Genomic DNA, 26,666 nt, shown 5'->3' on the forward strand with positions numbered 1-26,666 from the left:
GTTTCTCCCAGGCTTCTCTTCCTTCTCGTTTATTATTAGCTTTTCATCCTTTTGAGGCCCTGATACCTTTCCAAAATTGCACCAGGATAAGGTCTGAAAACTTGGACCGATCACTTGTTTACATGAAATAGTTTTTAGGAGTTTAAATTTTATTTATTTATTTAAAAGATGACAGGTAAGGGGATCTTAACCCTTGACTTGGTGTTGTCAGCACCACGCTCACCCAGTGAGCAAACCAGCCATCCCTATATGGGATCCGAACCCGTGGCCTTGGTGTTATGAGCACCACACTCTCCTGAGTGAGCCACAGGCCGGCCCCTCAATTTTTTCCCTATATTCCCACAAAACATTTTGGGGGAAAAGTGGCAAAAGAGATTAGTATACTTATTTGACTTTTTGGAATTCCATTGCTTCCTAAATATATAATTGCCAAGAATAATTAAGTATATTTCAGTCTACTTAGAAACAACTAGTCAGTCATGAAACATCCAGATAGTTTATCAAAATTCACCAAACCTACAGGATATAAAGAATTGGGGAACTAATTTCTTATTGGACTTGAAAAAACAATTTAAAAATAGGTAGAATATTTACTATTTGTGGACTGCTATTAGTGGCTTCCTTTAAAATGGTTAATTACTGTATGAATAATAACAATGTACAGGAAATGGGCTTTTCTTTAAATCCTTTTAGAATGTGAGATATGCTTTGCTTATCTGATTTTCTTTAATTTATATACCTGCCACACCCTCAAATTAACATTTTTTTTGGGGGGGGTGTTCCTAAGGGGATCAGCCCTGAACCTGGTGCTATCAAACAAATTAACATTTCTATAGAAATAAGTTATATTCATATTGCTTTCTTGTAGACTAACCAAGTGCATTCTTTTGTTCAAAGATGGGTGGAACAAGACCCTAAGGAAATTCTGCAGTCTGTCTATGAGTGTATAGAGAAAACCTGTGAGAAACTTGGACAGCTCAATATCGATATTTCCAACATAAAAGGTATTTTAAATAGAATATTTTACTCACATAGTATGACTCTCTCAATCAAATTCATTAATTCATTCTTTCAACTCACAATTGAGGGCCTGTGCAGTGCCAGGCATTTCTGTGAGAACTTGAAGATATAACAATGAACAGGAAGATTAAGTCCCTGTTCTCATGGAGCTTTTATTTTGGAGGCAGTGAGACAAACAATAAGAGCACACAAACATAAGCTAGTTTCAGATACTAGTAAGTTCCATGCAAAAAATAAAAACCAGGTAACATAGTGGGGTGTGCCTAAAGGGGCTTACTTTCAATTGGGTGGCAAGGAAAAGCCTCTCTGGGGAGGTGACACTGAGTTTGGATGTTATTCTTCACATCACAGGGAGCCATGAGGTTTTAAGCAAGGCGGCAGGGGATGACTCTCAGTTTAAAGACAACCTCCTGGCTTCTGTGTGGAGTGTGGACACAGGGAGACCAGTGTGGCAGCTGTTGTGGAAGTCCTAAGAGAGGATGGTGGCTTGACCAGCAGTGGTAGCAGTGGTGGAGGTGGGGAGAATGGGCCAGACCATGCTGATGGCTTAGCTTTCAGGGTAGTGAGAGAGTAGTGGGGTGGGAGAAAGAGATGGTTCAAAGATAATGCTTGGGTTTTTGCTGCAGCTGCTGGATAGATGGGGATGCCTTTTACTAAGGAGAGAAAGAACTAGAGGAAGGAATGGGTTGGGAGAGGGGTGTTTGGAATCCAAACATAACACTTGTAAAATCTCCCTGTAATAATTGCTTTGAGAGTATTAGATTATTACAGATCTCTCTGTGAATTCCTAATAGTTTTAATAGAATATCTATCCACGTTTGGCTTTTCATCATTCATACAGGGAGAAAAAAAAATAACCCAAGTCACCCAAGATTCATATAATAGCACGCATATAGGATAGAAGCATAATGTGGTAATTGGATCTCTTTATAACTTAAATGTTTCAAGTTCACCATTCAAGTGCTGTTGTTTTCTTCCTTATGTAGTCTGACTGTAGATAGAGGGAACCGTTATTTGGTGGGGGTGCCTTCTTTTGTTTTCTTTTTGATTTTTGGTGGCTGGCTGGTACAGAATCGAACCTGGACCTTGGTGTCCTCAACACCATGCTCTAACCAAGTGAGCTAACCAGCCCTGTGGTGGTGCCTTGGTTCACATCATCTTGACTCTGAGACTTACCAGTGCTCCTGAGACTTTCCCCTATTAGTATAAATAAAAACCCACTTAAAGAAAAAAAGACTACACGTAATAGAAACCATTCATTCAGCAAACCCACAGAGTACCTACTATGTGCTAGGTGTGCTAGGGTTATAGTGGAGCACAAATAGAGTCAAGTGGGAGAAACATGTTCAAGCAATAATCGCAAATAAATGGAAAATCATAACAATAATGCTATTTCTGTTATTGCACACTTTAAAAGAAATTAGCACCTAGGTGCAACTTGATACTTTATTAACAATTTTTAATATACACCTACTAATCCTACCCCCTTTTATTCCTACATCTATGTGGAAGTGCTTCAAACTTTTAGAGTTGCAGTCAACAAATTTTAGATGAGTTGTCAAAGTGATTTTTGTCAATCATTTCCTTGAGCTGCTCTCACAGCTCTCACAGTGCAAACAGTGTAGACAAATAATAGGCATTCAGTAGCACACTCTGTTGTCGTCAAAATATTCATTACCAAAGACATAGGTAATCCAGGCAGCTTAAATCCATGTTCAGAATGTAGAGTCCAGTGTGGTTGACTGTGGCTTCCCCGTTGTTCTACCTACAGTGCAAGTAAGGTAGTCTGCAATGCATTGGCCTTCTGGACCCACTCGGGTGCCATTCCTTTCTCTCTTGTTTTTATGGTATATGAAGATGACACAAAACTGCTGCCCAAGTGACTTGTCTTCTACTTGCACCAACTGGTCTGTGAGAGTTGAACACATCGCTCTCTTCTCTACACTTCTCTGAATCTGGCCAGTGTGAAATCCATTCCTGAGCCAAAGTGACCCAGCCTTTCCTTCTCTACAACTACTAACCTGTGGCCGAGGAGCAGAATGGCCTACAAGCTTCTCCATACCAGGCCAGTTGTGCTAATTTGTTTTTCCTAGATAGTTTGTTGAATTGGCATTGCCAAGGGCCAAGCTTTTGCCTGCCTTTATAGAACTCTAGATCACAAACTGTTAATGCTGTAAAGGATCTTCAGCTACCTACTCTATCTAGCACCTTTTAGCTGCAAATGAGGGAAGTGGACTTATTGCAGGTCAAGGTCATGTAGCTATTTAGTGGCTATGAAAGCAGAGCTCCCCTGACTCCTAGAACAGTGCTCTTTTTCCTGAACCACACTGATGATAATCTCACAAACCACTTCAGTTTTTATTTCCTGTGTGGCAAGTAAATTAGCTTTGCCAGCTGAAGAGCAATGTCATTTATAGTCTTACCTGATAATCATTAACAAAGTTTATTATATCTGGTTGTATTTCTTTCCCAAATTCCTGTCTTGTTGGTTTTAGTTGTCCTCGAAAGTTTGTTGATTTCAGGTCACTATAAACAATGCCTCCAAAGTTAAAATTCCCTCTCCATCTGAATAGCCCACATTGTAGCCCGAGGCAAGTAAATAGGCAGCTTCTTTCCTTCTTGACTTAAAGAGGCAGGCAGCTCTGTCTGTCACTGGTCTTAAGGAATTACAAAGTATAAAGAATTACCAGATGCTCTCATTCATCATCCTCTTTCATGTGACAGAAGCAAAATATGACATAAACTGTTTCAAAGCTGAGAGCATAAAATTTTCAGGGATTAGACCAAAGCAGTTATTTTACTGTTAGGGGAAAGGAAAACCTGACATTCATTCCTCCACTGCCTTGCCGTACCCAACATAGTTACACACAGCACATTTCTATCACCTCTTAGACTCATACTCTCAGGGGCCTTGCAGGGGTCTCAGAAAGGCACCTCATTCTTCCAGCTAACTTTCCAGCAGTAGCCAGTCTTCCCTTTTGAGATTGTTATAACTCGCCTCAAGTACACATCTTCGAGACACTGTTTTCTTAAAAAACTTTATGCCTTCTTCCCACATGGCACTTACAGTGTAGCCAGAGAGCCTTCCTCCGGAGCTCTTACTATTTTTCTCTATGTGTTTTTAGGTTTTCGTTTTTGTTTTTAAATGTGTTTCTATTATAAATTATGATTTTATTTTTTAAAAAGGATGCATGTCATCTATAATTCTACCAAGACAACAATTGTTAATGTCCTGAGGTGTTTCAAAAGACTTTTTTTCTAAGTATATTTTCTTAACTATGATTATAACTTTTCACAGACAATTTTAAGCAAAATTTAACCAGAGATTTCTAATGTAGCTTTTAAGTAGTTTAATTTTACTACTGACACTCAGTGTAGAGAAAAATACCCCCTAACAAAGAATATGGAGGTGAAGTATGAACCTGCTAGATACAAAAGCAGTGTGTTGGGTTTTACATATGCTAATGGTTGTGATATCTGTAATGAAAAGGCTGTGAGGTCAAGAAATAGATGTTTTATGGATGTACTTTTCATGTGCTTCTGAGTAGTACAGATGAAGCGGAGTGGAGAATTACAAAACCCAAATGTATTATTCTGAGAAAGAAAGAATTAAAATTAGGAACTGTTAAGAATGGCACATGTGCTGGGATTAGCAGTCAGAAAAGTTTTGTTTAAAAAACATAGAGGATTTTAGAGTAAAAATGACAAAAAGTTTTATCAGTGAAAAAGTTCAGTGATATTGCATAAGACCTATATGTGCCCTGGGGAGAAAGGGGTAATCGAGATGTGTTTGTGGTTGGAAGAGAATCCTTAGAAGCAGTGTCACTGGACTTTGATTGTCTGCAAGAAAAGCAATTTTCCTTGGCAAGGAATCAACTTAAGATAGAGCGGAAAGAGGGAGTGGTCAGGGAGGAATGCATGACCTAAGAATCAGATGGAAATAGTTCTAGATTAGATTGTTTTTTAAATTTTCAGGGGGTGGCTGGCCAGTGCAAGGATCCAAGTTAGGTTTTGAATACACGTTGTGGTGAGCCAGTAAAGAAAGGAAGCATGAGGGACATGAATAGCGACTCAAGGATGGTGGCTAAGGGAGCAGCTAGCTTGTTCATGGGAAAATTAGTGGTAGTGAGGAAGAATAGGAGATTTGAGTTGACCATGAATTCATTGGGATCCCACAATGTAAAGTTGTCACTCAAAAAAGTATCAATTCACAGAAATCCTCTTTGGCAACCTGCTGCTGAGGTCCCACTGTTATACCCACTGAGCTGCTGGGGAATTCCTTTATGTGTCCTGCTTGACTCAGTCCCATTCTCTGTGACTTTTACTCTACTCTCTCCCCAATAATAACTGTGACAATGGCAGCTGCAGTAGGTAACATTTATTGGATGCTCACTGTGTGCCAGGCATCTGCTTTTAATATACATTCACTCAGGGATTCCTCACTGTAACCCTGTAAAGTGGGAACTATTATTCTCTTCCTTTTATAGGAGACAAAACTGAGACCCAGGGTCAAATGCTGCTAGGCAGCAGAGGAATTGGAATTTGAGCCTCAGTTGTCTGACTTCAGAGCCTGAGTTCTATTGAATAGTGCCCCAAACTCTCCATCCTAGTTTTTTGCTTGGCCCTGTTTCATCAGACAACCTTATCCACTACTTCACAGAGAAAGTTGAGGCTCTGGGGCCTTAATTCTTCTACTTCTTCTTCCTGTGCTTAATATCTGGATCTCCTGCCAACTTTCCTTCATCACATGGGAAGCAATAGCCTTTTGCCCTACTTGGGCCTCCTCTCCCTCCAGCTGTACTGTTAATCCCATTCCCTCTTGTGCCTACAGTGATTATAATCATGTCCCGTTGATTCTCAGCCTCCCCTCCACATTCTCCTTTCTCTTCTTTATTTATCCCTACAAATATTTTTTGTCTTCTATTTTTAAAAATAAACAATCCCGAATCTCTTCCCTTTACCCTGTACTTCTATGTTTCTTTGGAGTAGAATCTCAATCATCTTTTCCCCTCTAGAAAAAATACTAGTCAGTCAATCTGCATTGGGTACATAGCATTAGAACAGGGGAGATGATGGTTCACCTCAGCTGTGTGCCGATTAGAACATTCCTAGAGTATTGTGTTTTATTCTGGGTATACAATTTGAATGATATGGACAGATAGTTGCATGTTTCTAGGAGCGGTGGTGAAGGGACTTTACACCATGCCATATGAAGGCAGGGGCAGTTGAAAAAAATTGGATTGTTTAGCCTAGCCAGTGGAAGAGAAGACTTGAGGGACAAAATAGCTGCTTCAAGTTTTTGAAAGACTGGCATATGGAAGGAGGATTAACCTTATTTTATATATATCCAAAGAATATGGCTAAGATTGCAGGTAGCAACTACAAGGAAAAGGACTTTTGTTTTTAGTATCAAAGTTGTCCAGTAAAGATTGTTCAGCCTTGGGAGATGTAGTGAGTATCTTGTCAAAAATGCTGTCCGGATGGTCACATGACAGGTGATTTCAGAAGAGATTTGAGGATAAGAAGTGTTGTTAATTACATGGCCTTTAAAGTCTGTCCTAATCTTAAATTCTGGAAGAGCTGATCTTTTAGCTCAGTGTATTCTACCCAGGAGGCATATTAGAATCCCCTAGGGGCTTTTAGGAACCAGTACCAATGCTCAGATCCTACCCCAGGTCAGTTAAATGACCTGGGCTTGGGCCTTGGGATGTTTTAAAAGCTTCCCAGTTGATTCTAAAGTACAGCCAAATCTGAGAACCTCTGATTTAGCTGAATCAAGCTGAACTGAATAAGATGTATGGAATAGTATTTTACTTAAAGCAGCTTATTGTAAATATAGCATTTTGAGTTGTATATAGGTCAGTATAATGTAAATGCCATTACATATTGTATTTATGCCTAATTCAAACTCTTATGTGTTGTAATATATTATTAAAATGTAGGAATAAGACTGAATTTTTAACCACCCGTAATATAAGTTTGCTGAGCATGAGGGATTTTGTCTGGCTATTTTCTTAAAATGCAGGCACGCATACAAACACACACACGCATATAGGAAGGGAAATTTCTTGTAGCAATAGAATTGGTAAATAAATGGATGAGGTGATTGTTGGTCTGCTCGGAATAATCAGTTGGGTATTATGATAAATTTGGAAAGTTATTGAATTTCCTTAAGGTAACCTGGGAGCATTTCATTGGGGTATTGATCTGGGTCCATGTCATTGTGTGCTGGTAGTAAAGCAGGGAGGAGTATGGAAATAAAAAGAAATGCTTGACATTGGGTGTTCACTTTTCCTGGGACCACTCAAAGAAAATCAACTAAATACTGGTACAGATGTTACAAATGTTTTTCTACATTGTTTTGTTTAATTGTGCCTATAAAAGAATTTGAGAGCTTATCCTCCTGAAGCAGTTTTCTACTTGTTTAATTTTCTACTCCCCTCTGTTTAACTTTCTCTTTAAAGCTATTGGTGTGAGCAACCAGAGGGAAACCACTGTAGTCTGGGACAAGTTAACTGGAGAGCCTCTCTACAATGCTGTGGGTAAGCTGTCATGCATGAATGTCAAATGCAGGCTTTCTCCACTTGGACATGTGGTCATACTAAAATATCTTGCTAAAAAGCATGCGGTCATGTTTCCTATAATCTGATGGGATGGGCACAAGAGTCCTCTAAGAAATTAACTGTTGTGTATTTACCATTTTCACATCATATTTTTCCACATACTGAATTAACTCTCTCATGCTCTTTCCTTTTGTTAACTACTCGTATTATACAAATGAGGGAATGTTGCCAGAACTGTTTTATAATCCCTGCTGTTTCTGACATCTAAAAGAGATCTCACCTCTTTCTACTCTCAGAAACTAAAATTACAAATGTTCACAGTCATGTGTTTATAAAATACTGTGTACTTGTTCTTTTTATCTAGGTATTTGAATTACTCTTCTGAGGTGATAAGAATAAAATATCAGAATTTTAGCTGCTTCTGCTACAAATTTTACTATTTCAGCAGGGGTTAAAAAACTCAAAATCTCAAATGTACCACTTTTTAGGTATCATGTTTTATTAGATTAAAGTGACCATGGGTATATTTTAGCATCATTCTTGGCACGTGACAGTTGTTGAGCACTGAATGACATTGCCACTTCCTAGAAGGAAAATTGTGTTCTAAAATCTAAAATTGCTAAAAGTCTTCATCCTGTCAGAAATAGCAAAGCACGATTTTTTCTCAATAAAATACCAGGTTGTGAAGTGGGAAATGGAGCTAGAAGTTGTCAGAGATGGGATGATTTATAGAATGAGCTCTTTTTATTTTACTTGACAGTTACTTTAGTAATGTAGTTACTTTAGTATTGATTGGAAGAAAGTGATATTAAAGCAGAAAATATATGAAAAAGGTGAGTTATAAAAGTGGCATAAATTCTTTGGGAATAATCTTTGTAAAAAAATGATATTTGATGTTACTGTATTATGAGAAAGCATTTAGTATGTGGTTTGTATTTGTTCTCATTCTCATGGGCAGTTCATTTTGAATATAAGTAAGGCAGACTATTATAATTTTAATCACTAGTTCTTAGGAGGGTGTTCTTTGATAGATCAACGTTAGCTAACCTCTTAAACTAGTGAGGATTTTACTTTTTTTTCCCCACTAGTGAAAGTAAAGGCTTACTCAGGGGAACCAGAAAGTTCCTGTTAAATTTTAAACTTTGAATTTTAAGAATGGAACTTTGGACCTTGAATTTTCATTTTAAAATAATGCAACTAGGTTAGTTGAAGTTATGCTTACAGTGGAGGATTTAAGTAAATATTTTGCCAGAAAATATTTCTGTGATGTGCTTGTTTATTTATTTTCTTTTCTTCTGCCTGTGTCCCTCTGCACCTCCATCCTTCATTCTGTGTGCTTTGGAGTGTAAATTCAAGTGTTACCTATAGGATATGAAAAACTTTTTTTCTATACTGAGCCACATACAGGTTTTGAGAACCTCTTATGTGCCTGGTGTTATCCAAAGTGTTATAGAGTATACATATTATATTGGCTGATTTTGTAAGCACTTTATAATCTAGTTTTGGAAAGAGACTAACACAAAATTAGGGAATAGTTGGTAAATTGTATGCTGCTAAGTTGAATAGGAATTAGAGCAAGAACACATCAATATGGATTTTGAATTTTTGACACACCTTTCATAGTAGAGGTTGAACTTCATTTGGGCCTTGAAGCATGTGTTAGATTGCATTAGGAAAAGGGAGAATTGAGAAATAGTGTGAACAAGCTATGAAGAAAAAATGTGTATATATATTTTACCAAAGAGTGAAGACATTGATTGGATTTGAGCGTACGTTGACTTATTATTTTTAGTAGAACTAGCAGTGATGATAATGCTCAATAAATGCTAACTGCTATTACTATGGGATTGTGCTAAATACTTTACCTATATTTTTTAATCTCAGTGACCCTGTGAAGCAGGTTTTACTAGCCTTATTTTATAAATGAGTTATGGGAAAGTTTTATAACTTGTCAAATGTTACATAGCTATAAGTTGAGGTAAAGCCACAGTCTGAACATAAACACTCTCCAACCCCAAAGCCTGTGTTCAAATTTGGATCGGGGTTGGTGAGGGTATAGAGAGCACTGAAAGCCATGCTAATGTAGTGTACATGTAGTGTAGACCTTATACATTGGGCAGCCTGGGACAAAATGGGTCATTAAGGATAGTTTAGCATCCCACAATGGTCTGGTGAGAACAGCCAGAAAAGCTGGACTAAAAAGAAAAGAAACTGGAGGACTGGAAGGCTACCAAGGCAGTGAGGAATTGTGGGATCAAGATCCAGGAAAGAAGAAAAGCCCAGAGAGGTAAGCCTGGCATTTGGTGTTGCTTATCCCTTAGAGATATCTGTAGGTTCTAAAAGGAGGTTTGTTTTTTTGGCAGCTGGTTGATATGGGGATCTGAACCCATGACCTTGGTGTTACAAGGCTGTGTTCTAACCAACTGAGCTAACTGGCCAGCCCTTGAAAGGAGTATCAGAGAGGCTAAGCAAAAAACATCTACAAGTTCTTGAAGATAAGGAGTCAGGAGCTGCCAAGAGTGGGGATAACTATTGGCAAAATCCCAGGCTTTAGATTGTGAAGGGCCAAATCCTAGAAGTAAGGTAAACTGGAAATATACCAATCTTCATAGGAATTGAAGCCCAGATTCAAATAATCTTGAACCCTGATTGGATTAAGGTGACCTGAGATGGCTAATGCTATGAGCCTAACTTATTTTCAGAAACAAAAGTAAACCCTTTCTGGAGGAAGACAAACATCATCTAGCGCCTCAAATTATGTCTAGAATTTTTTATATGAAATATCTAGTTTTCTATCAAAAATAACCATTCTTACAAAGCAAAATATAACTGAAAACCAACAGAAGCAAGTGATATAAGAAAAAGACTCAGGAAATCCAGATATTAGAGTTATTAGACTTTAAAATAACCATGGTTGACACGTTCAAGGAATTAATTGGCAAGATTGATAGCAATTGGAAATTAATTTAAAAATAGAAATTCTAGAACAGTATTAAGAACTCAATTGATGGGTTTACATCAGAGTAGACATAGGTGAAGATGAATTAGTAAACCAGAAGAGAGATCAGAAGTAAATATCCACACTGAAGCGCAGAGAAACAAGAGTTTAGAAAATAGGGAAAAGTATCTAAAGAAATATGGTGTAAGGTGAGAAGTCTAAGGTTTGTAATTGGAGTTCCAGAAGGAAAGGCAAGAGAGAATGGGGCAGAAATAATATCTGACAGATAATGGTGGAAAGTTTTTCAAAACTGATTAAAAGTATCAGGCTGCAATTTCAAGAAGCACTATGATCCCCAGGCAAGATACACAGGAAACAATGCATAAACATTTGCTGCTCTCTGAAGATAAAAAAGAAAAAAATTTCAGTAGCCAGAGGAAAAAAAGATGTAGACCTTCAAGAGAGCAACACTAAGCACTAAGACTTTCAGCTGATTTCTCAATGGAAACAAAGTAGGTCAGAATGTAATGGAATTAAATCTTTAAAGTACTAAAAGAAAATAACTTTCACCTAGAGTTTTATATCCAGTGAAAATATTCTTAAGAAATGAAGGTGAAGGTGAAGGTGAAATATAAAGGCAAATACAAATAAAAACAGAGAAATCATTATAAGTAAACCCCCATTGTGTTAGTTCGAGTGGCTATAACAAAATACCTTAGACTGGGTAATTTATAAACAAGAGGAATGTGTTGTTTACAGTGTTGGAGGCTGGGAAGTCCAAGATGAAGGCGCAAGCAGATTTGGTGTCTGGCAAGAGCCCGTTCCTCATAGACAGCACCTTCTATGTGTCCCGTGGTGGAAGGGGCAAGGGAGCTCCCTCGAGCTTCTTTTTATAAGGACACTAATCCAATTCATGAGGGTGGCACCCTCATGACATAATCACTTCCCGGAGACCCTACCTCTTAGTACTATCACACTGGGTATTAGGTCCCAACATGAATTTTGGGAGGACCTCAACATTCAGACCATAGCAGTCACTAAAGGAAAAACTTAGTGTTTTTTGGGCAGAAGGAAAATGTTCTCAGACAGAAATTTGGCAATGCAAGAAGGAATGCAGAGCCCTAAAAAGGGTAAAAATGTAGGTCAATCTAAATGGATTTTGACTGGATAAAACAATAATGGGGACTAACCAGTTACTCACATGGTTAGAGCATGGTGTTATTACACCAAGGCCAACGGTTCAGATCCCCAAACAGGTTAGCTGCCAAAAAATAAAAAGAAATATATATTAAGACTTAAAATATATGGTTATAAGGGCCGGCCTGTGGCTCACTTGGGAGAGTGTGGTGCTGATAACACCAAGGCCACGGGTTTGGATCCCTATATAGGGATGGCCTGTTAGCTCACTTGGGAGAGCATGGTGCTGACAACACCAAGTCAAATGTTGTCCCCTTACCGGTCATCTTTTTTTATTAAAAAAAAAAAAAGAAGAAGAAGAAAAAATATGCGTGGTTACAGTAGTTCATGAAAGGAACTTGAGGTAAATGAGGTTAAAGTGTTTTGAGATCCTTGCATTACCACGGATGTGTGTTGTAAGCAATACAAGAAGAGTAAAATAATATATAATTAACAAGCTTATAAAGGGGGGGAAATGGAATGATTTTTAAAAAGAAGGCAAGAAAGGAAAGAAAAAGGAAGATGAAACAGAAAGTTAAGGACAAATACAAAGCATTTAAATCTAAATATATAAGTGGCTATATTAAAAAGGACAAGATTATTCTCTCTGCAGTAAAATCTTAATTAACAAAGGAGTCAATTGAAACGGCTAGTGAGTTGCCAAGGTTAGTGCAATGAGAGAGAAAAGGCAAATTGGCAAGATTTCTCAGCAGAAGGATACAGGCTATATGTTTGTACATTGCACAGGGCATAAAGATAAGGGAAAAATAAAACAGGACCGCAAGGTATTCAGCATGAGAGAACAGAAGGAAATTAAGTAATATTTAAGGGGTGCCAACCTGGGAGAAAAAATGACTTTCTGTTTTGGATGAAGTGAGTATTGGACTTGTGATCGAAGCTAATTTCTGGACAATTAGAAATTAGACTTTTCAAAATGTAGACTTGAAAGTTGGTAAACATAGACGTGATAATCTCAACTCACAGCTGAATTTACTATAGGAATGAACGCAAAATGAACTCAACAAAAGGTTCTGTGATGGCCTCTAGGCATATAGTGACAAACTAGGCAGGAAAAGCTAAGGATAGGAATTTGGAAGCTAGAAGGAGAAAGGAGTATAGAAAAAGAAGAGAGAGGAGTAATTAGCTAGGAAGAGAAACCACTAAGTAATGACAGGGGAAGATTCTACCTCCAATTTTATTTCATCCAGGAAAACAATAAGGGTTCATATCTTCAGTTGAGAATATCAACATAATATTACATCTTCAGCAACTTTATCCTCAAACAACACCAGGTGGGATGGATGGAAACAGAATCAGATTTTCACATATTTTTGTCTTTGAGCTTCTTTGGCTTTATTTGTATCACAGTCTGTGCGTTTTATACTTTTTCTCTCTCTCTTAGTTTAGGCTGCTATAACAAAAATACCATAGACTGAGTAGCTTATACAGCAATGGAGGCTGGATGTCCAAGATCAAGGTGGAAAGCAGAGAGAAAGAAAGCAAGGTCTCTCCTGTCTTTATAAGGGCACTAATCCCATTCATGAGGGCTCCACCTCCCAAATTCTCTGCCTCCTAATACCATCATGTTAGGTATTAGGATTTAACATTAATTTGGGGGAGACACAACATTCAGTTCAAGCACTCTCTGTATATTTTCTTCCTTCCTTGTCTCTTTTTCTTGAGAATCTCTGTCTCTCTAGACCTGTCCTTTTCTTCTTCATTTTTCAGCCTTTACTTACTAAACTGTATAACTGATGAGTAATATTTACTACAAACAAGCAAATGAGAGGAGCATCTCCCTTTCATGGAGCCACCTTTTTTTATGGCTCAGAGCAACTCACCCCAGTACAGCAACAGAGAAATCAAGATAGGAGAATTTCAGGATACTATTGGTGAGTGTAGCATAGGCTTGTTGAAGAAGCTGATGAGAAAAACTGTTTTTGCCTTCAATAAACGTGTGTTTCTTAAGGATAGCCTTGCTGGGTACAATATTCTTGGCTGGCAGTTTCTTTCTTTTAGTATTTTGAGTATATCATCCCATTTTCTTCTGGCCTGTAGAGTTTCTGTTGAGAAGTTCGCTGTTAGTCTGATAGGGGCTCCCTTATAGGCAACTTGATACTTTTCTCTTGCTTCTTTTAAGAGTCTCTGTCTTTGAGCTTTGCCAGTTTGACTATAATGTGTTTTGGAGAGGATCTTTTTGAGTTGAATCTGTTTGGGGATCTTTGAGCCTCCTTGCATCTGAAGGTCTGTGTCTCTCCCTACCTGGGAAGTTTTCCATTATTATTTGGTTGAATAGGTTTTTCATGCCTTTTCCTTTCTCCTCCCCTTATGGAACACCCATGATTCAAATGTTAGTGCACTTAAGGTTGTCTGCTAGGTCTCTTAGATTTTCTTCTTCTTCTTCTTTTTTTTTTTTTTTTTTGTTTGTTTTTTTTTTAAAGATGACCGGTAAGGGGATCTTAACCCTTGACTTGGTGTTGTCAGCACCACACTCACCCAGTGAGCAACCGGCCATCCCTATATGGGATTCGAACCTGTGGCCTTGGTGTTACACCACACTCTCCCGAGTGAGCCATGGGCTGGCCCGATTTTCTTCATTTTTTAAAATTCTTTTTTTCTTTTTTTGGTTCACCTGGGTTATTTCAAGAAGACTGTCTTCAAGATCAAAAATTCTTTCTTCTGCTTGGCCTAGCCTGCTGCTTAAGCTCTCAGTTGTGTTTTTTATTTCATTGAGTGAATCTTTCAGTTCCATGAGTTCTGCTATATTCTTTTTTAAGGCATTAATCTCTTTGTAAATTTCCTCCTTTATATCCTAGATTTTTTTTTCTTGTTTAATTATTGTATTAGTCCATTTTTGTTGCTTGTAACAAATACCTGAAACTGGGTGATTTATAAAGAAAAGCAAAATTTATTGCTCACAGTTTCTGAAGCTGGGAAGTCCAAAGTCCATCTGGTGGTGGTGACAGTAACTCAGGGGTCTCACATTGCAATATGGTGGAAGCACAGAGAGAGAGAAAGACAGTCCTCTTCTTTTAAAGTGCTCGAAACCATGCCCCTGACCATCATTTTTAATCTATGTCCTACTGCACAGTCCTACAATCTAATCACCTCTTCAAGGCCCCACCTTTCAATTACAATAATAGGATTTTCCACCCTCTTAACAATCTCAGTGAGGGCTAAGTTTCTAATACATAAACTTGGGAGACAATTCAAGCTTCATTGAGTTTTGGGGGGACATAACTCAATCCACTGCAATTATGTTGTCTGAGTCTTCTCATATCTCAGTGAGTTTCCTTAAGATTGTTGCCCAGAGTTCCTTTTTCTGGTATTTGAAAATGACTGCATTCTTTTGTTGGTGTTATATTTTCTTGGATTTTTGTATTTCTAGTATCTGTACGTTGATGTCTGGTCACCTGGTAGGTCAGTTGCTTCTTCTGTTACGCTGAAGAGGGGTTTGAGGAGAGAGACATCCTCTTCTTTTTCCAGTCTCCGCTTGTGACATTCCTTGTGTCAATACAGTTGAGTGTCTGGCAGGTCACCTGCATGGTGGCTGTAGCTCCTGCTATGGTGTCAAGCCACTTTTGTGGCAGCCGTGGCTATGGTGGTGGCTGTGGTGGGCCACCCTCATGGAAGTGGTCTTTTCATCATGTCTGCTTCTGGAAGGGGAGCCTGCCCTTGGCTACTGCCTAGGGTCCCCCAGCCGTGCTCTGCTGCTTGCCTGCTTCTGGGCAGAGAGGGCTGCTGCCCTCGGCTCCTGCCTAGGTCCCCTGGGCATGCTCTGCTGCTTGCCTGCTTTCAGGCAGAGGGCAACTCTGGTTAGTTTAAACAAAGAGAAACTGACTTAGATTTCAACTTTGAGGTATCCAATCTTTAATAGTTTTTTAAATTCCATTTAAGACTATGAATTTGTTGTGGCTATTCCTTATCATAGGGGTTTAATTCCGGGTTCAGACTCTGGGTTCGAATCTTGACCTTTCTACTTCCTACCATTCTGCTCCTCTTTCCTTGATGGTTAAAATGGGGAAATTAAAAGTATGGACCTCATAGGCTAGAGGTGAAGATCAATGACTTAATACGTGTAGGGTACTTAGAATAGTGCCTGGCAGACTGTAAGACTTCAATAAGTATTTGTCGTGGCCACTGTTCTGAATTGGCTGATAGCCTTTTTATTATTTATTAATTTATTTATTTTTGGTGGCTGGTTGGAGCTTGATAACCCTTTTAATCCAGGAACGCCAGATGAAATGACTGGTTTATACAGGACAGGTTTTCCTAAGGGAAATGCAGAGCCTACCTGGGGTCACTCACACTCAGGTCAGTCATTAACATTTTGTTTGGCATTTATACACCTAAGAGCTGAAATAGATTTCAGCCTCCACCTTTTGGCATGAGAATATGTGAGAGGAAGTAGGTTTTAATTTAATCCTTCCTCCCCCACTCTCTGGTCTTCTCTTGGCCCCACCTGTTTCTGAAAATGTCATCAGGTGAGGGGCAGTAGTCAATATAGTCTCTTTTCCCTTGCAAACAACCTCTTACCTAGCTTAATTAATAACTTAACTTTTGGCAAATAGTAAAACATAGTAATTAAATCTGTTTTACTATTAGTATCTCTCTTGTGGGGAAACAACCCAGTGACACTTTGCATAGCTGTGAGCAGTGCTTGGTTAGGATGTGTTCTATAACCTGGAGCCTCACTTTCATTGCACTTTTTTTTTTTTTTTTTTATTGAATCAAAATTAATTATACATATTTTGGGGGTTCAACATTGAGATATGTTGCTCAAATCAATATTACTAGCATATGTATTGTTACAAATCATAATTATTCTTTATGCCCCTTGTCCAATCTCTCCCCAACCCTCTCTCCCTCCCCTCTCCTGGATTTCTTCTCTCCTTCTGGAAGAATAATGGTTACTCTGTTGATTTGTTGTCTACTAGATGATCTGTCCAATGCTGAGAGGTGTGATCAGGTCCCCCAATATTATCATAGAGCAGATGCTTCTTCTGTCACTCTGAAATGGGCTTTGTGGAGAGAGACATCCTCTTCTTTATCTCAGCTGGTGACTCTCCTTGTGTCAATGCACTGCAGTGGCTGGTGGACCATCTGCATGGTGGTTGTGGCAGCCATGGTTATTGTGGTGGGCAACCCACATGGAGGTGATGTTTTTGGCATACTCCTTGGTGCTGGCGGTGTGCTCGGTTATGGGGGCGGGAGTCTGGTCCTCGGCTCCATTCCCCAGGCAGAGCCCTGAGGTGCGGGCAGTGTGCCTGGATGTGGGAGTGGGGTCTAGTCCCCTTCTCAATGCCTCGGGTCTCCTGGTGGGTCCCCGAGATGCTGACATGGTGTGCCTGGTTGTGGAAGGGGGGGTCCAGTCCCCTTTTTCATGCCTAGGGTCCCCAGGCAGGCCCTAAGGCGCTGGCACAGTGTGCCTGGATGTGGGAGTGGGGTCTGATCCCCAGCTCCAAGCCTCTGGTTCCCAGGCACTGGTGGTGTGCCTGGGCCGGAACTAATTTGTCGTCCTTTGCTTACTTCTAAAATGGGGGAACTTCCTGTGCAAACCAGTACTTGAGCTGTGTGGTTCAGCTAAATTGCTGTTTTGCTGCTTTTTCCCTAGGGAAGGCTTTTTGTGCAGCTCAGGGTGTAATGGTTGACCTTATAGGTACTTTCAGCTCTACAGAGACCCAGTGGATCTGTGTTCTGCAGAATCTCTGATCTGGGCTTGAGTTTTTTCATCAAACTGCACCCCATGTAGTTCTGCATTCCCGACCAGTCTCCTCTGAGTGGTCCTACGCTGATTGGGGGCCAGATTGGCTGTCCTTGCTGTGGTGTCCCAGAGTTCTCCTGGTGGGCCCGTCTCCCCCACCGCCCATGCTCCAAACACTTCCCGTGGGATGGGCCCTGTGCCGGCCCCTTGCGATGACTTACCGGCCTCTGAATTGGCTCCCTTTTTTCAGTTGTTCTGGTTCCTCATGCCTGCACAGGTCCATGGGAACCCTATTAGTGGTTGGTCTTGCTGTCCTGGGGGCCACCAAGGCCCTCCTCTCCCCTGCTGCCTCCAAGTAACTCCATCTGAAGGGCACAGCTGTGGCTTCTGCTGGCTTCTGCTCCATGCACTCAGCAGCTCCAGCCTTAAAGCGACTGTGGCCCAAAACCCTCAGAGCAGTTTTTACTTTCTCGTATTGTGGTTTCTCCCACTTTTGTGAACTTCGTGGGTCTCTTCTCCTCTTCCCCTGAGCTCCAGCAGCCCCAGCTTGGCTGATGTTACATTTTTATAGTCATAAATTCGTTGATTGGTGGGAGAGAGTGACGCTGGGGACCGTCTATTCCGCCATCTTTTTTTTTTTTTTTTTTTTCCCCCGTGACCGGCACTCAGCCAGTGAGTGCACCGGTCATTCCTATATAGGATCCGAACCCGCGGCGGGAGCGTCGCTGCGCTCCCAGCGCAGCACTCTACCGAGTGCGCCACGGGCTCGGCCCTATTCCGCCATCTTGATCGGAACTCTCATTGCACTTTTTTTTTGGCAGCTGGCCAGTATGGGGATCTGAACCCTTGACCTTGGAGTTATCAGTACCACAGTTAGCCAACTGAGCCAACTGGCCAGTCCCTTCATCTCACTTCCTATCAGGCCAGAAGCTCCTCATGACAAACCATCTCAGAGGAGATTTATTATTTGCCTTTGTTTCTAGTCAGCTGGAAATAATTTAGATGATCTCTAGTAAGTTTTTTAGTTTTTATTTTGTTCCTTAGATGCTTTTTCCTTCTGTTGTTAAGACTAACCAAAAATTATGCAAATTCCTGAGGTTTTATTGTTCTAAATATTCTAAAAATAATTTCTTTTTCTGTACTGTTACTACATCACTAACCCTGGTCCGTGGGGATTGAGGCAACTGCATTTCTCTTCACTCTTAGTGCTTTTTTTCCTCCAGAACTAAATCTGCCAGACATATTGGATGCAACTTTATGTAATTAAAATGATTTTCAGATCATTCAAGTTGTTTTTTACATATTTGTTTGATGGTCTGGGCCATTTAATTCCAATTTAGTTGGTTTAGATAAGGGTCATGCCTTCCAGAAGCAGGCTATACAGTGTTCTGGACTCCTTAGAGTCTATTTCCCTTCTATTTTTTTTCCTAATTACTTTGGAAGTTAGCAATTCTCTATTCCCTCTAGACATGCTGTTCCTTTCTGTGGAGCTAGCCTTTACCTCTGGCCAACCCTACCAGGAAAGTGCTTTCTTGGGACCATGCCTTCCTAAACCAGCCTTTTCATGTCTTACTGTAGATGGCAACAAGAGAGACTGTAGCATGCTCTCTAGCATTCCTGTCTAACATCCCCCATTCCCTAGGGATGTGCTCCCTCGGTACATCAGGCATTATTCCAATTCAGTGGTTGAGTGAGCATTCGATGACCAATTGAGCTGCTTATCTGATTAGGATGCGTGTATGTTGCTAGGTAGGGAAGAATCATCCTGAACAAGAAGCGGGTATTTACCTGGTCTTCGTCCAAATGGAAATACTATTGAAGCAGAGACTCATCCTGGACTTCCTTTGGCCCCCTTCTACTCCATACCTTTTCCTTTTCTTTTTCTACACTCAAATGTGTAGAAAATGTTCATTCCAATGAACTTGCCTAAGTGATCTACCGTTTTGGAAGTGGTCAAGAAGAGTACATAGACCTTGAATCTGGCCATCTCTAGCATGAATTGCCATTATTTCTTCTAATGCTCCAGCTGCTCCAGTTTTTCCTGGCTCTTCAGTTCCAGTTGCCGTTGTTCCCTCTGGCTCTTCAGTTGCAGCTGCTGGTACTTCCTCAGGTATTGGTGTTCTGGCTTTTGTTTACTTCCTAGCCTTCCAGCTCAGACATGTTGGGGAAGATTGACTGCTGCTGCTGGATCTGGATCTGTCACTTTTGATTGTTCTCAGAAATTACCTATAGAAGGGGCTTAGTCTTCCAGCTTGGTGTCCTCTCTTTGGCTTTTAGTCTCTTATTCTGCAAATCTAATTATGCCATCTTAGCTTCTTTAATGAGTTTTCTAATTTTTTTGTTCTTAATTTAATTAATTTTGAGCATTTGTGAATTACTTGGTAGTGTACCAACCACTGACATTTTCCTCTTTGGCAGTTTTACTAATTCATTACATGTACTCTAATTGCCTTTAAGTCTTTGGCCATAAAAACAAAGTAAATATCATGACAGCCTTCTGTGATCATGGAACAATTGAAAGAGAAGGACTTTAGAGACCATCTAGTCCAGCCTCCTTATTTTATATTTAGGTAATCCAGGCAAGAAAGGTAAAATGATCTGCCTAAGTCACATAGCTTGTTGGTGGCAAAGCCAAACCATAGAACTTTGGTCTCCTGATTTCACATCCAGTGTTTAGATTTGTTGTAGTGAGGATTTAACTGTGTGGATGCTACTGTTGTCAGTCATAACTGTAAGCTTTCAAGTAAGGAATAAAGAGCCCAGTTACCTAAGTTGTTCTTGTCAAGGAACAATAGAGTCACAGAGCCATTGGGACTCAGGCAGCTACCTGATTGTCAGTTTTTTAGTTTTGTTTTTATATAAATGTTTGGAACACACCTAGTATCCTAAAGAACATGGCCTAGGAAAAAAGTTCTTGGGTTTTAGTATTATGCTGAATAACTTGGGATACTTTTAACAAAAGTGCAGAGGCTCAGGCCTTGCCTAGACCTGCAACCAGAATCCTGAAAGGTAGGGCATGGAGTTGTTATTTCAAAGTTTTCCAGGTGGTTCTGGTATGCTTTCTAGGTAAGAACCACTGCTGTGGAGTCTAGCAGTATTTCTCAAAGTGGGGCAATTATTTAAAAGGCGGGTTTCTGGGCCCCATTCCAGGACCTACTATCCCGGAATTTCTGGGGATAGGGTCCATTGTTAAGCTTCCTAGTGGATGTATGCCCATTCAAATAAGAAAAAACACTGGTCTACAAGGTTTTAAGTGATTAAACAAAAAGCCTAGAGAAGTGGCTTTCAAGTATATTTGTTTGTGTTGCTTGGTAAAAAAATGTTTTACATCATGATTCAGCAAGCCCAGATAACTAAAACAAAAGTTTCACAGATCAATATTTATCTTACCAACTGCATGGACTCTGATATTTTCCATTCTAATCCATTCTATTTCATTTTTTAAAGTAGGTAATCAAAACTCACTAAATTGATTTTTCCCTATATAGGATCCGAACCCGCGGTGGGAGCGCTGCTGCGCTCCCAGCGCTGCACTCTCCCGAGTGAGCCACGGGGTCAGCCCTCACTAAATTGATTTTTAAACTCCTATCTCACTATAGTTTGAAACACTGAGGATTGAGATATGCTTGTGAATTCTGCCTATCACAGATTTAAAACCTTTCTTTCTTTTTTTTTTTTTAAAAGGATCTGAACCCGTGGCCTTGGTGTTATCAACACCACACTCTACTGAGTGAGCCACGGGCCGGCCCTAAAACACTTCTTTCTAATTCTTCTACTTTTTCCTATTACTCCTGTTGAGCCAATAACACCTGTTAGGTTGCTTGCCTGGAAGGAAGGTCCATTTTTATTGCAGTCATACAAAACTGCCACTGGGTAAGAAGTAGACTGCCCCTGTTCCCTGGACACGGGAGACCTTGCCACCTCCAAGATGATGTCTCCAATGGCTTGTATTAATTGCAGTGTAAATAACAGAAATCTTAATTCCAATAAGTGAAGTTTAAAAAAAGGGGGGGGGATTATTTTGCTCATGGAACCAGTGATCCAACAGTATAGCTTACTTTAGCTGCTATTTGATTCTGGACTCAGACAATATCACCTAGATCCCCCTCAAGTCTGTCTTTTCTGGGGTTGCTCCAGATGTGGCAGGTTCAGTTCTGCCTTCATGAAGGCAGCAGGTCTAAGCCACACACTGCCGAGCTTTGCTGAGAAGAGGGACTCTTGCAGACTGAGCACAAGTCTCAAGTGAGCTGTATGACCACAGGCTGTCCAGAACCAATCACTGGGCTCCAGCCCCAATACTGGCACTGGGGGTAGGGTCAAATCTCAGGCAAACCACATAGGTTAGAAAGAGAAAGGGCTAATTTCCCAGAGAGAATTTGAGATAGTGCTCCCAGATGCAGGAGAGTAGTTGCTGGGCAGCAAATGCAGATGGTCTTCTACAGGCCACTGATGTTCATGGTCTTCCTCTTTTTCCGATTTTTGTGGTTGTGATGAGTCTTTTCTTGCTGCTTTTCACACCTGTGGAAACCAGTATCATGTCCTGAAGTTCCCTATTTAAATCTCATGAGAAGTAGCCACTGTCAAAATCAAGCACAGGGCCCTGAAGGGAAATGACAGTGTAAGTAATTAGAAAAAATTGATTAAAATTCACAACAGGAAAGAACTGGTTTTAAAGTGAAGAGAACAGAATAATATAGTCAAGAGTGAACCAAACTAGACAATAACTGCCTGCATTCAAGCGTGTGTAGTAGGCAAGCTTGAGTAATCCTCCCTGGAATCCTTTATGGGCCTGAATTTTTTCATGAGGCATCTGAGCACGGGTAGTGTCCTAGATATATATCGAGTGACCGCTAGTAGAGTAAAAGTTATAAAAGTTAAGTACCAAACTTAAATCTGACAAATAAAGGTTGCTTTATGTGCTATTTAATGCTTTTTCCTTTTCAAGCCCTCTGTCACGAAGCAAAACAATTACTTTCTACTAGGGGATCAGAAAGTGGAAAATAGCTATTTAGTGGAGATAATGTTGATCCATTAAAATGGAGATTTTTTTCTTACAATACAGCATGAAGAAAGAATGATGACTTTAAAAAAAAATTCACAACGCTTCTAGGTCTAGCATATTTTGAAAGATTTTAACGTAATTAAAGCATTTTATACATGAGAGACTGAATCAATTGTTCCTTCAGTAACAGGATCACGTTCTCTACTTTGTCACAAATTGCCCACAAGTTTTCTAAGATACACACTTTGTTCATGGTACAGTGATCCTAGGCTGTGCATTTTGCACTGTCAGCTAGCCTGCCTAGCTTTTAGATCTTCCCTGTACTTAGGTACAAAGGTACTTCAAAAAGTTTGTGGAAAAATTGAATCATAAGATAACACAGGGGCTGGCTGGTTAGCTCGGTTGGTTAGTGTGGTGCTGATAACACCAAGGTCCAGGGTTTGATCCCTGTACCAGCCAGCAGCCAAAAAAAAAAAGAAAGATAATACAAATCCTGCCATGAACTTTTTCAAGACCCCTCATATACTTAGAAAATCTATATTTCAAACACTTTTTGGTAGGTTTTTTTTCTGTAAAAAGAATACAAAATAAGTGTCCTAAGGTTTGTACTGTTCTCCTAACTTGGTCTGTAATTTTGCATAAAAACTTTAAATTCTCCCTTATATTAACAATATGCCCATTCATCTCTAATTTTCTATCTATTGAAACCTATAGCATTTTAATTGCTTATGGAAACTAACCAGTCTCCTATCCTTGACAGTGATTTCATTATTTTTTTATTTTTTAATGAAGTTTTTTATATATATTATTATATTTTGGTCTATAGTGTGGCTTGATCTAAGAACCCAGTCTACCGTTGAGATTCTTAGTAAAAGAATTCCAGGAAACAATAACTTTGTCAAGGTAAGAGATCTCTTCAAAAGTATACTATAAGAATATTTCTTTTAAAAAAAAGTTTGCAGGTCTCCCAGAAAGACTATCTAGGCCTTACATGTGACGGCACAGTAGTTATTTGATACAATTTATAGAATATTTCCCTATTTCCCGTAGATACTTGCGGCCAACTCAAGTCTTTACCTTCCTGTCTTTCTCGCCCTGTGATGGATTGGAACAATAATACCCCAACGTAGACAGGCTGGAGGAGATTAAAATGGTGTCCCAGTGGCTTAAGCCGCCATACTCTCCAAGGGATGTTTTCCGTAACTCAACCGTGCTTTCCAAATCCATCCCTATTGTTTTCTACTGCCCTTCAGAAAAAGTTCTGAGTGCCTTTGAGTTTTTAGGCACCTGGATTCAGGGAGAGAGAGAAAGTAGAAGACACTCTACCCTTTTATCTACCCTCTTTCACTTTTTTTATATGAAGAAGGCTAATAAAAATTGCCTAATTTTCAGTCCTTATATAAATCTCTCTTCAGATAAATGAAGGGAGAGAGAATTTTTGAAATAGGCAAGGCATTTTTCTTAGTAAGGTCAAGGCCAAGTTCTAGTACGCAAAAGGAAATTCCCTCTCTCCTGTTTCTCTCTCTCTCTCTCTTTCTCTCTTTCTCTCTCTTTCTGTTTATCCCCTTTTTATTTGTCAGTGGGATATTTATGGCATTTTCTTTTGGTCCTTGGTTCTGGAACTAGTGTTCAAATTCCATTAATTGCAGCAATCTAACAAACCGTTTCATGCTCCCCCTCCCACACAGATAACTTCAGGCTTGTCCTAAATAAACCCTTACCCATTTCCTATTTTGTTTTCTTTGTCACCCTGCCTAACCCTCACCCTCGCCTCTATTTGCACTTCGCTTCAAGGGATGCATGTTTTCGTCTCCAGTGCCATTTCAGGCAACTTTTACACTTTCTACCTATATCGTGACAATAAGATATTATGCACTACCTCACTGTTGGCTTGTGGGATCTTTCTTGGTCATCCTGTGCGATGACCCTTGGTCCTTCAAATCAAATAATATTTCCATAAATATTTCCTTCCATTATTTTTGAGCATTGATCCTTTTCTTTTTCTAAGAAAGCTAGAAAACCTTGACTTAAGATTCTTAACTTATAGGTTGCATTAAAATGTCAGATCCTTTGGTTTGAGTTTTCTTAGGAAACATACTCAGATGAGATAAGAAAGAAGAAGGTATCACTTTCTGTAGTTAGGTGATAAATGAGAATAGAGATCAGGGGAGAGGAAAGATAGTTGCATTATTGCTGTGTATGTATTTTCTTAACCGCTTAACTTTAATTAGCTTTTATAAATAAATTTGGTTTTTCATATACTAACATAAGAGTTCGACCTGACCCATTCTCAGGGAAGATTGATAAGCCCATATGTGGGTTTTTTTTTTACTCTTTAAGCCTTTATTCAGTCCACATTCCCTCTGCTCAAATGTATTCACTGAATTTAGGCAACTGCTTTTTTTATGTAGAGCCACTCTTATTACTTTAATCTGGCATGTCTTTGAGCTCTGTGTTAGTCTTCACTAATTTTATATTACTTCTGTTATTTGAATATACATGTGTATGTACACAAAAATATATTATTGTTATTAAGTCTTATGTGTTTGAAAACATAAAATTTTTGGTTATGGTCATTACTTTGTAATTTGATATACTCTCTGATTTTCAGTAGTTTAAATAGCACTTACCTGGAATATAAAATAAATAGCAGAGTTTTGTACTAGGTTCTACATATGAGCATAATACTAATTTATTGAAAAAGTTAACATCTACTTTGTCACTCTAATTACAGGACACTGGATTATTTAATTTTCTCTTCACCTTGCTACATGGATGCTCTTTGAACTGCAAATATATTGCCCTGATTTTTGTTTACGAACACGCTTTCCTGTGCCATGAGATAGGGAAAGCATTTTCATTCATAATACCATGGGACTGCCTTTAGGGCCATTGAATGTTTTGTGATTTGTTTAGTTCTTTGGTTTGCTTTAAACTGTTAAAACTTTAATTTGCTGACTTCATAACTGTTTTAGTCCAAGACAGGCCTTCCACTTAGCACTTACTTCAGTGCATTGAAACTTCGTTGGCTCCTTGACAATGTGAGAAAAGTTCAAAAGGCTGTTGAAGAAAATAGAGCTCTTTTTGGGACCATTGATTCATGGCTTATTTGGGTATGTTTAAATACACTGAATGTATGGAGAATTTTTTTCAGGAATTTTTTAGACTGCCTTGCCTACTGTTTTTTACTAACAGTTTAAACTTTTTAGTTAGCAGCATTGTTAAGAAAAACCACTCAAGAAACAGCAGAACATTACAGCCTCCATTTGAAAGGCATTTTTGCCTACTTCTCTGTATTTTTTCTTGCCTTATTTCAGTGAAAATAGAGGATAATTACCAAAACTATATCTCATATCTGCTACCTTTAGGATAAGTAATTTAGGTAGCCTTTCTCTCTTGCCTATCCCATACTTTTTTTCCAACTAGCCATTTCTTAGAAGACATAACTGTTTAACATGATAAAACATCAAGGCAACATTTATCATTTCCTTTCAACGTTACACAGCTGTCTCTTGTATAATCAAGCCATAATATGAAACTAAATCATAGTGAAAACTCCTGTACCATAATATTTTTTTGTCTAAGCTGAACATAAATGAGTAGAAACTAGCATTTCAAACATTGCAAGATGTATCTTCAAAGTACATGTCCTATGGTGGTTCTCTCTCTCTCTCTTTCCGTTTCTCTCTGTGTCTCTCCCATTCTCTGTTATTTTTATCATTTTTCAGTGTTCCCCAAAGTAGAGGGACTAGTGTAATGAACCTCTCCAACAATAAGCCAGCTGCAGTCATCAACCTATAGCCAACCTTCTTTCAACTATACTCACTCTTTCTCCCCACAGATAAGTTTAAATCAAATCCCAGACATATAATTTCATTTGTAAATTCTTCAGTAAGTATGTAATGATCTTTTTCAATGTTCAAGGGAACTTCAAGGGAATATTGTCCTGATTTTCACTTGCTGGATCCACAGAGCAGGTTTTTCCAAACTGCTACCAGGAAGAGATGCCTTCTCCACCCCTCCCAGTGTAGGTTGTGCTTTGTGCTCATGGCTCACTTGTGTCAGTCACAGTTGAATGAGTAGTTGCCTCAAACCAGAGGAAGGCAGGATGTGAGAACTGTGAGCCACGGGAGACTCAAGGGAGCACATTTTGGCTGTACCCTATGGGATGCTCTTTATCCACCTTTGTTCTTTCTTACCTCTTATTGCTTCCACATAAAGGAAGGCAGCGGTGCTTCTAGTTCAGGCACAAGGGTGTTAACC

The 26,666-nt window shown here is 39.4% G+C and overlaps 1 protein-coding gene across 4 annotated transcripts in view; it reads left to right on the top strand.

Annotated features, from left to right (window-relative positions):
* GK (glycerol kinase) overlaps window positions 1-26,666 on the top strand; it is a 70,833-nt gene that overhangs the window by 13,568 nt on the left and 30,599 nt on the right. For 3 of the 4 annotated variants that reach the window (XM_063083224.1, XM_063083226.1, XM_063083225.1), the window contains exons 3-5: window positions 898-1,004; window positions 7,485-7,562; window positions 23,230-23,306. In XM_063083224.1, coding sequence (XP_062939294.1) covers window positions 898-1,004; window positions 7,485-7,562; window positions 23,230-23,306 — 262 coding nt within the window. Of the gene's footprint in view, window positions 1-897; window positions 1,005-7,484; window positions 7,563-23,229; window positions 23,307-25,378; window positions 25,517-26,666 lie in introns of all 4 variants that reach the window. The other variant, XM_063083227.1, reaches the window with a different exon arrangement.

Source organism: Cynocephalus volans, chromosome X, assembly GCF_027409185.1.
Source record: "Cynocephalus volans isolate mCynVol1 chromosome X, mCynVol1.pri, whole genome shotgun sequence".
Lineage (NCBI taxonomy): Eukaryota > Metazoa > Chordata > Mammalia > Dermoptera > Cynocephalidae > Cynocephalus > Cynocephalus volans.